Genomic DNA, 11,150 nt, shown 5'->3' on the forward strand with positions numbered 1-11,150 from the left:
TTTCTCATGTTTGTCTGTTTGGGTCTCACTCTGGGTTGGCTGAAAGTGGCTGCTGTAGAGTCTCTCTGGGCTGCTTTTATATGGACTTTACCTGGCACTGGTGCAGGACACAGGGTTTGGTGGGACTCTGCCACTTGAAGGAGCTATTGTAGGTGTTCCCTTCATAGGTGCAACCTAGATGAAAAAAAAAAGTGAGAAGACAGACCAATAATGCACAGGGTTTCCTTTATATCTGGAGCAAAAGAAGTTATGTCCTCCACACCAAAACTAGTGATCACAGGATCCACTGCCACTGTACCCTTGGCTATTCTCCTCAGAATACAACTAAGCCTTCTGTGGATCAATTTTGCATTCGCTTACATTAATTCTTTCTCTGTTGAATCCATCCACTTCATGGGCAATATTTTCTAATGGAAAACCACAGATTGATGAACTCCCTTAGTAAAAATGTCTTAGATTATGACTTCATTTATGCTTATAAAAAGGTAAAAGATATCAGAACTAAATCACCACTATGAAAGATGATTTCACAGAAGATTAAATGAACTCAAAATTGCTGAAGATCAGAGGGAAATTTTAAGTATGGTAGGAAATAAATGCATAAATTAAAATAGAGGAAATGACTGCAAATTCTATTCCTCTCTAAGACGCTTGAAGAGCTACTGTCCTTACAAAATAAAACCTTCCAAGACTTATCAGCTCTAAAACCAATGGCTAGCCATTTCACTTTTATTTTACATATAGCTAATAAAGTAAACAAATCTGAAACTACACATATATGGGTTATTGCCTGTCTGTGTAACAAAAGTCATACCTGTTCATTGGCAAAAAGCAGGTATCTTCAAAAGAGGGAACAAGCCAGTTAATTTAAGAAAGGAATCAAACAAATAATGATGTGAAGAACAGAGCACAATCCTGATTCAGTGTGTAAAAATCACACCTTCCACACTATGAATTATATTTTTTAAGAAGATGAACCCACTGTCCTTAGGAGATACTGTATCCTTGTCCACTGGGCAAAGAGAAGTACCAATATAAGTCTGGAATGCTTAATTCAAAAATTATAGAAGTAAGAATACACAGGAAAGACCATGCAGAAATTAAAGGGCTGCCTTGCAGCAGCAATGATGGGCTTCTGGCTAGTGAAGCAATTTCATTTCACATTGGCTTTTCTTGTACAAGACAGAAGACATCATAGACTCACCTCCCATGGGTTCTTTCAGATACCACTGTGGTACAAACCTTAATTCACACAAGCAGAATAATAAAGGACTTCAGAAATGGTCAATAGATATTTTAATAAAACCAGAGCCATGATATGAGTTCCAAAAAATTATGAATAAATGCAGAGAGCCAAGTAACACTGCTCTCCACTACTACAAAACAAATTACCAAAGTGCACAGCAGATTGGAAACATATTAGGGAAATGCCATTGCTATATATGTTTTAATTTCATTTGCATGGAGTGTTACATAGATAAAATGTTGGACCACAAAAACTTTCAGTACACTACAAACAAGGATGCCAAACTGAGGATGAGCACAGTGAATTTTTGACAAGGAAAATGAATATAAGACAATTTTGGCTAGCATAAATTTTACACTACAAACACACTTACAGTCAACACACTCTATGCATGTCTGACCCATTGACAAGGCTTATTCAGGTAGTAAGTGACTCCATTGTTGGTGGGAGTGCAGACTGGTGCTACCACTATGGAAATAAATATGGAGATGCCTCAAACAACTAGGACTAGAGGTTCCATTTGATCCAACCATCCCTCTGCTGTGTATCTTTCCAAAAGAATTAAAAGAATCATATCACAGTAATATATGCTCACCTATGTTTATAGCAGCACAGTTTATAGTAGCTAAAACTTGGAAACAGCCCATCTGCCCATCAGTTGGAGACTAGACAAAGATGTGGTTTTTGTATAAAATGGAATACTACTCAGTCATAAATAATGAGAAATTAGACTCATTCATAGGAAAATGGATACATATTGAGCCTATACTCCTAAGTGAAATAAATAAGTCACACATGTGTAAGCACCAAATAGTTTCTCTGGTGTAAAAAACTATAACAGTACATAATATCCTAATGATATAATAGACAATGTGAAATAGGAAGAAAAGGATCAAAGGTGTAAGGAGAGTGGAAAGAGCAGGGGAAAGGTAATAATTGAAAAATATATGAGAAAATGAAAAAATGGAAATAAAGTGTTTGTAAATGCGGAAGAGAAGAAGGGGTGAAGGGACAGCAGAGACAAGGGGGAAAATAAGAACCAAGACCTGTCATGTAAAGGTACAAGATCCCAATGATGAGTGTAACTGTACTGTATACCTAAAATGTACCAATAAACTCAATGGGAGGAAAAAAAAGAGATGGAGGCAGAGAAATTAGAGAACTAATCCATTTCATGTTACGTCCAAGTAAATTTGAAATGCCTTCAAAGAGTTTCTGAATATATATTTTCAACATCTGGATTAAAGAAGTTGTGGTTTTTCTATAAAATGGAATATTACTCAGCCATAAAGAGCGAGAGAATAGATTCATTCATAGGAAAATGGATACATATTGAAGATATACTCCTAAGTGAAATAAATAAGTCCCACATGTGTAAATACCGAATAGTTTCCCTGGTGTGAATATTCTGCAACAATGCATAAGATTCTAATAAGATTACTGACATTTAGAAATGGGAGGAAAGGAGCTAAAGGTGTAGGGAAGGTGTGATACGTAGGGGAAGAACAAAAAGGGAAAAGAAAAAAATGTGAGAGAATGAAAAGATGAAAATAAAGTGTTTGTAGATGGGGAGGGGAGGAGGGGGTGAAGGGAGGGCAGAGGTAAGGGGAAAAAAATGAGAATCAAGACTTGCCATGTAAAGGTACATGATCCCAACAATGAATGTAACTGTACTGTATCCCTAAATGTACCAATAAACTCAATAAAAAAAAAAAAAAACACTTAAAGAAAGGGTGATTTTTTTCCTTGCTAATAGGGCAGTCAATGACTCTGCCTTTTATTTAGGTGGAGGAGGAAGTGTAGCATAAAATCCATAGAAACCGGGGAAGAAGTATGGGCCAAGGGACACTAATTTGAGCACTATGAGGATATAAAAAGAGAAATTTATATGTATTAGAGCAATAAATGACCTCTTAGTTTCTGTAAATTTCCTTGTAACAATCTCTATTTGCCACCAACTTTATGGTGCAATAGGTAAACAAGCACTATATTTCCCCTTCTTAATTACACTACAGACGGAAAATTTAATCTTTGTTGGTCGGCGTAGAAAGAGGCAGAGAAAATTTTTCATAATATTTGCAGACAGGGTTTCCAAGATGGTATACCTCCAGTGAAAGACCAGATTGTTTTTTTGTTTGTTTGTTTGTTCTTTTTCTGATCCAATGCAAACCAATAATTTCTAAAGTATAATAAAATTAACTTGTTAAAACACTGAATTTATTTACTCAAATATAAGCTCATCTTATTATTATATGCCATACACATAGGAATTAGTCGAATTAGTTGAAGCCCTATTTAATTATGTTAAAGTCTTCTTATATTTGCTCTCTGCATTTATTTTGTTATAGAACAGCGTCATGGCCTGTGGACCATTGGGGAACCTGTTTAACTTATTTCCTTCATTTCCCAGATGAAAATATTTACACAGAAAATCAAAAATGTTCAAAACTAGGGAGAATCAGGTATGAAATGAACACTTGAACTAGGTTCCATGTGAAATCCACACATTTACACCCAGATCTAAACTGGTCATTTGACTTTGCATTGAGGACTCAGTGGTCCAGGAATATGGTTAACACTGTCCTTTTAAAATTAAGTGGTAACAAATCTAGTAACTAAATGCAAGAGTAAGAACATAATGCAGGGGGATAACAGTCAGGTAAACACATAGCAATCAGTAAAGCAGATGTCCTGTTTCTTTAGGCATTTCAAATAAACTTTCTACAAGAAAAAATCACCAACATTCATTGCTTTTCTTCTGGTGGTAAAGCACTTTTGCAAATCCACAGCTTCAATGAAGTCATTAGTCCTCCAACAGGAGGAAGAGGTTGTTTTCTGATAGAATCATTAAAATAGACTTAGCCAGAAATTCTCAACCAAGAATGATTTTATCTTCCACCCTTGCCCTGACCTGGGGGACTTTAGACAACTTTAGGAGTCATTTTTGGTTGTAACAACTGGGAGAAAAGGGACACTGGTACACCTGAGAGTGAACTCTTCCAAAATGTCAGCTGTGTTGAGGCTGAGATGCCCTGATCTAAACCATCCTGCAAAAACTAGGATTAGAAGTTCCATTTGCCCTAGCTATCTCTCAGCTGGGTATCTTTCCAAAAGAATTAAAAGAATCATACCACAGCAATATATGTGCACCCATGAAACAGCTCAAGTCCCTATCAACTGGAGACTGGATAAAGAAGATGTGGTTTTTCTATAAAATGGAGTACTACTCAGCCGTAAAGAATGAGAAACTAGAGTTTTTAATAGGAAAATGGATGCATGTTGAGTCCATACTCTTAAGTGAAATAAATAGAACATGTGTAAATATCAAATGGTTTCTCCAGTGTGAAAAACTAAAAGTGTAAATAAAGTTCACAAATTATAATTGATAATGTGAAATAGGAAGAAAAGAGCTAATGGAGTGGGGGAAGTGGGAAGGTTAAGGGAAAGGAAAGAAAGGAAAAGAAAAAAATATGAGAAAAGGAAAAATGGAAACAAAGGCTTTGTAAATAGGGAAGGGTGGAGGCGGTGAAGGGAGGGCAGGGGTATGGGGAAAAAATGAGAACCAAGACCTGTCATGTAAAGGTACAAGATCCAAAAGATAAATGTAACTGTACCATACACCTAAAAAGTACCAATAAATTTAATGAGGAAAAAATAAATAAAAATAAGCCATGCTGCAGAGATCTCATGACACCTGAAACAACACATAAATGATCTGGACTAGTGACACTTTCCTTTTGTATGCATTAGCTCTTTTATATTACATATTTCAGGGTGAGAAAGAACTCATACATATAGTACAATTTTAGCATCCAAAGACTTATAGAATAGCTCTGCTCAGTCAGTCCACTCAGAAAGAATGTGGTATTCGCAACAGGAAGGGCAGGAATTAGTCAAAGCTACAGTTAGGTCATAAACAAATTTTTCCTATTAGTAGCAACCATTTTTCAGATGAGATCAGGCATGTTCAGGGTGGTATGGCTATAGACACAACCTTTTCTCAATGGCCACATTATCCCAAGGAATAGAGAATACAATTTCATCATTCTGTTCTTAAAATAACTGTTAAATATCATCAAGACTATAAAAAAGGCACTGACTTTCTATCAAGCTCTGCATATCACTAGTTCCACCCTTTTATTCTAAATTGTCTCAATTTTCTGACTAACATGACCTAAGAGGAGAGAACTGAATTTTTTGGTTACTAATTACCCCTGCACCTACAGCCATCACAGTGTGGCTCCACCCTGCTGTTTGAGTCCTCTCCCTCACTCCTAGGAATCCACTGTGGGCCTTCAGTTACTTTCACGAAGAACTTGTGCCCTCTGTATGCAGGTCCAAGACCTCAAACCAAGACTATCTGGCTTCCGTGGAGCAGCTGTTGTGATGATTGAGCTTGACTGTGTCAACTTTACCAACTCTGAGATCCACCCAGGAAACTGAAGGAACACACATCTCAGTGTATCTGGGGCATAACCGTGGATACTATATATATATATATATCCCCTCACTCTTTCCTCTTCAGCACTGTTCTCTGCTCTGCTTCCCAGCCTCCAAGAGCTAAGCATCTTTGCTCCACCATGCCTTTTCACCATGATGTTCCTTCCCTGGAGCCAGGCATCATGGGCTGGATCCTCTGAAACCAGGAGCCAAGTTGAACCTATGCTACTTAAATTGTGACTGTCAGGTATGGCATCCCAGTGATGGGAAGCTGACTAGTACTACTATCCAATATCACAATGAAACTCACATTCTTAGTCTGCACCTACCTTCTGAGTGCCCAATGGATAGATGCACAGTCTTTATTTTATAGACCTCTCTATGGCATCCTGACCATCTTTTCCTTCCTTCAACCCACTTTTCTTCTGGATGCTTTGTTCCATGTTTCCATGCTCTCCATGCTGGCCTCAGCTAGACTGCTAGCTATTTCTTACCTGGAAGTTACAAAAGACTTGCTGAATCTTTTTCCTAGATATTCCTGGAGGCTCCATGAAGCCATCTTTCTCTGGAATCAGTGGACTTGGTAAGTCCAGATTTTATTATGTTGTTCTCATGCCTTAACTCCATCAGTGACAAATGGTGTTCACCTAGCTAAAGTGTGGACTGTGTTCTACCTACAGTTTTTTTTTCTTCAAAGCACCTGGATCAGCATCTCCAGAAACAGGAAGTGGAAGGGTCATCTGATATGTAGCCAGGACAGATAACTACTGACCTTCACTTTAAAATTAAACTACCTGACATAGACAGTCATATCTCAGTAAGACACCTAAAGGGGTTGGTTCCAGGATATCTGAATCAGCTCAAGTCCTTTACAGGAAAAGGCATCACATTTGCACAGAACTGATGCATATCTTCCTATATGCTTTAAATCATCTGCGTATTGCTTATAATATCATATATGATGTCAATGGTATGAAACATTTGTTATATTGTACCAGTTTGGTAAGGAGGAGAAAATGGGCACTATTGTTTATGAAACAGTGATAAGTCTGTATATATACAGGCAGATGGATTTTTCCATATATTTTCCATCTGTGATTGGTTGAATGTATGGATTCAGAGACTGACTATCTGGAGGGCTGAATGTATCAGACCTGGTCTAGCCCCATGCACCTTTTCATCTTTCCTGCTGCTGTCAAACTGTTGCTCCCTCCAAGTGTCAACTACATCCAGAATTCCTCCAGGAAGATCTCACCCAAAGATTTCACAGTGCCATGTCCTTCTTGGAAAATTCAAATTATATCCATTCTCTCCATCTCCTCCCTCTGCACACAGATATCAGTCATCCTGGCTTACTCCTACCTGCTTAACTAACCCTTTAAGACCCAGTTTGAGGTCATGGCCTCTGAGAAGAGCCTTTGAATCCTCTCCAGGTGTGCTTCTGTGGTCTTTCTCCAAGCACAATGTGAATTTCTGGCCCCCTTACAGTGCTTGTTTGTAATAGGTACTTATTAAATGTTTAAATTAACTAATATGCAGCAGTAAATAGCTATTTTGCAACCACAGAAATAGAAAACAGACAAGATGCCATTCTCTATATATACCATATACCCCACCCTGAAAAATAAATGGGGCCTTGCTAAGGTAGAGCATGAGCCTGGAACTAAGTTCGTGAAACTGCTCTCCTGTTGTTCTTCCCTCGGGTTTGGGACCTGCTGGCAGGATTTGTGGCTCCTGTGAAACTGCTCTCCTGTTGTTCTTCCCTCGGGTTTGGGACCTGCTGGCAGGATTCTGACATTGTGGCTCGCGACAAGTGGTGCCCAAACAGGGACCCGAGTAAGAAGGACATCGAGGAGAGCGCCCTGCGATCCAGGGCACTACAATAAGAACCGCGACTGATCCCCGCGGCTCCTGCTGGTGAGTGACAGGGGACGATAGTCCTGATCACGGCAGTGGAGGGAAATGTTGTAGAAGAGGGTGCAGCCGATGAGAGACAGGGGACGATAGTCCTGATCACGGCAGTGGAGGGAAATGTTGTAGAAGAGGGTGCAGCCGATGAGAGACAGGGGGCGATAGTCCTGATCAGGGCCATAAAGAAAGTACCTGCCGGTGAGAGACAGAGGACGGTATTCCTGATCACGGCAATAAAAAAGGAATGGGCTGCTGGTGAGAGACAGGGGACGTTAGTCCTGATCACGGCAGTTGAAGTAAGGGCCGCCGATGAGAGACAGGGGACGTTAGTCCTGATCACGGCAGTAGTAACAAGGGGTGTAAGCCCTCAAATTCTTAGTTAAAGTATGGGTCAAATGGAATCTAGAGATTATGTAGGCAACTCTACACAGAAGTTGCTAAAAGTACAAGGGGCTAAAGTTAAGAAGGCTCAATTGGAAGAATTTGTGAAAATATTGGATGAGGTTCATCCATGGTTGTGTGACGAGGCTGAGATTAATCGAGAGGTCTGGGGAAGAGTAGGTAAACAGCTGCAGAAGGCCTTGACTTCCAATCCTGATAGGTTTCCGGAGAGCTTATTCTCCTATTGGGCACTCTTAAATACTGCTCTCAAAACTCCCACTAAAAAGGAGATCTCAACAAAAAGAAAAAAAAATATTAAAAAATGGGAGCTGGCAAGAGTTGCATGCTTTTTGTACATATGCTTGAAGATCTACTGTGTGTCGGTGGTGCTAGAGCAGGGCACCAGCAATTGTGTAATTTATTAGAATTTGTAGAAATAGTTTGTCCTTGGTTTCCTTTTCTTTGCTTCTGTGTCTTTCTTTTCCTGTTAATGTCTGAACTGGTAATTTGTGATCCGGATCATTTTGGAGGGAGGGAGGTCCAGACAGACATGCTAGTGGACTCCCCACAGCATGGGCCAGAGAGGTTCTTTGCCCCTCTGGTGGGAACTCTGTCTCTCTGTTTATGGGGAGGGAGGTTGATTTTTTCCCCTCCTCAAGACCCTCTGGTCAGAGCGTTCTTCTGGTTTTGGAACAGGAGATTAAGGAGATTCCCTGACAGAATCCCTGGTTTTTCTTTTGGTTTGGTTTTCATAAGTCTTTGTCTTACATTGTTTGGCTTCTTTTGCTCCAGCCTAGGAGTTGCTCACACTTCTGCTCTGTGACAGTCAGCTGTTAGTGAAAACTAGTTTTGGTAACACTTCTTGTCCATTGTTTTATACTGTAATTATAGGGTTAACTTGCTCTTTTAGGTTAATACTGTTCTATTGGCAGCCAGTCAAATATTAAGATGTAGCAATCTAAAAGCAGAAAAAGGATACTTTAAACTGAATCAGCAGGTGGTCTCCCGGCAGGGTCGCCCTGTTGTAATTTGCGATAAGGAGGATACTGAGACCATTAAGAACACGAAGCGGATGATCAAGGTGCCTCACTCAGTGGACTGCTTGCAAGGCATTCTCAGTGTGATCCCCTTACAGTTGCTGCCTTTCCACCTTGTTGTGTTGAGAGGCTATGACATTGATTTCCCATGGAATCTAGCCAAATCTATAACTGTAGGATAAAGAGCATCGGAAACTTGGGATGATTAAGCAACATAAGACACCTTTTGTATTTAAAACTTTGATTTGAAATATCACCCCTGGAAGCCTTTTTTAGTAAATCCTAAGATTTCATATAAGTATAATTATTATTGCTACTTCTCTGGTATATAAAATTTATTCATGTTGTTTAATTATGCAGGTTTTCCAACATATTGTTTATGACAATAACCTTTTGATCCAGGTATTCTCCCCTGTTCCCTACTATTAAAGGTGCAACTACAAAAAATAAAAAAGGGGGAATTGTACTCCTCTTCACCCAGAAATGATTTAAATCATGCTACCTATATTTTAAATTTTTTTGCAAATTTATAAGCATGGCCATTCCGCAGCAGAAAGATTCTGGCATCCACAAGGTTCTCCATATACTTTGGTAAAATAGAGATCCCTTAACTGGTCAATGATATGGACCTGACCCCATTTTAATATGGGGCCGAGGATATGTTTGTGTTTTCTCACAGGAACATGATGGAGCTCGATTGTTACCAGAGAGATTGGTTCCTCATGTGGATCATCCTGACAAATCTACATCCAGTATCATGGGACAGTAAGCTCCACAATCATTACCTTTGTGTGAAGAAACAAAAATAAGCAGTACTACTACTTTATGGAAGAGGTGCTATGTTACTATACCTCAAGAAAGACCATTTAATGACACATCTCAAAAGTTTTTGGACTAATCACTTGGATTTAAGCTTGTTTGTAGGACTTTGGTACACAGATTCACGTTTTCCTCAGGCCAACATTTCGGTATTGCCATTGAACAGTATTTTTCTGCGGTGTTTGCTCTTGTATTGGTGATCATTGTAGTTTTGATGGTTCTTTGTATTTGTAATTGTTATATGTATTGTAAGATGACAAGAATGTATCAATCTTTTGTGTTTCGTCATGGACGACTTGCCATGGCCGTCTTCCAAATTCCCATTCAGGTGTGGATTCCTTTGAATACTTCTAACCATTTCTCCGCTGTTGTTTGAGCACAGATTTCTTCCCCTTCTCACAGGAAAAGAGTGGCAGGTGCCGTGGTGGCGGGCATCATCGCTGGCATCATAGCCTTGGTGTCTGCCATCACCTCCACAGTGGCGTTAACAGGAACTTTACAGAACGCAGCTACCATCAATGATCTTCAAAACACTACAACCATGGCTCTACAAACTCAACAACGCATCAACCCTCACATTGGAACAGGTTTGGCTATACTTCAGCAACAAATTGACTTATTAAATGAAGAAGTTGAAGGATTGTGGTTGCATACTCGATTGGACTGTGATCCCAGTTTCAACAGCTCTGCCTTACTCCCTTTCCTGTCAAAAACCATTCTGAGGAAGTCCGAAGACTTTTGTCATTGTTGCAAGGGTCTTGGAATCGAACATTTCTAAATGCAACTAATCAGTTGTCATTGGACATTGAGATCTTGTCTGGTGTTCATGCCAATTCTATCCGGCTTGATTTAGATTTTGCTACAGAAGTTTGGGAAAATTTGAAAAAGATGTTTTCACCTTCTTGGATTGTTATATGGCTTATTGTTATTGCTGTTATGATTGGGTTATGTATTTTGGGTTACTGCTCATATCGATGCTGGAAGCGTTCCCAGTTTAAATATGAGCGTTTAGCTATGGCTGTACAGGCTTCTTTGGATGATGATACAACACACGTAGCCATTTACTTGGCTGAGGCTCGGTGTGCTTAGATTCCCCCACCTTGGGATACCCAGTGATGGGTAAGGATGGAAGCTTCTGTCTACCAACCTAAGACAGGTCGTATTGGGACATAAGCCCTGAGACTGATGACAGGTAAGGAGATGGAAGACTTCTGCTGCCTAAGACAGAGGTTCCTTGGCTGATGCAGGATGAGTTGCTAGCACTCTTCATGCTATCAAAGAGAGATGGGGGAATTATGGTGAGCCCATGGTAAGCC

The 11,150-nt window shown here is 39.6% G+C and overlaps 1 protein-coding gene across 2 annotated transcripts in view; it reads right to left on the bottom strand.

Moving 5' to 3' along the window:
• LOC104868874 (BMP-binding endothelial regulator protein) overlaps positions 1–11,150 on the bottom strand; it is a 221,046-nt gene that overhangs the window by 148,519 nt on the left and 61,377 nt on the right. For both annotated transcript variants that reach the window (XM_010633862.3, XM_033760005.1), the window contains one exon: positions 92–174. In XM_010633862.3, the coding sequence (XP_010632164.1) occupies positions 92–174 (83 nt within the window). The remainder of the gene's footprint in view (positions 1–91; positions 175–11,150) is intronic.

Source organism: Fukomys damarensis, unplaced genomic scaffold (assembly GCF_012274545.1).
Source record: "Fukomys damarensis isolate Sample0158 unplaced genomic scaffold, DMR_v1.0_HiC HiC_scaffold_38, whole genome shotgun sequence".
Lineage (NCBI taxonomy): Eukaryota > Metazoa > Chordata > Mammalia > Rodentia > Bathyergidae > Fukomys > Fukomys damarensis.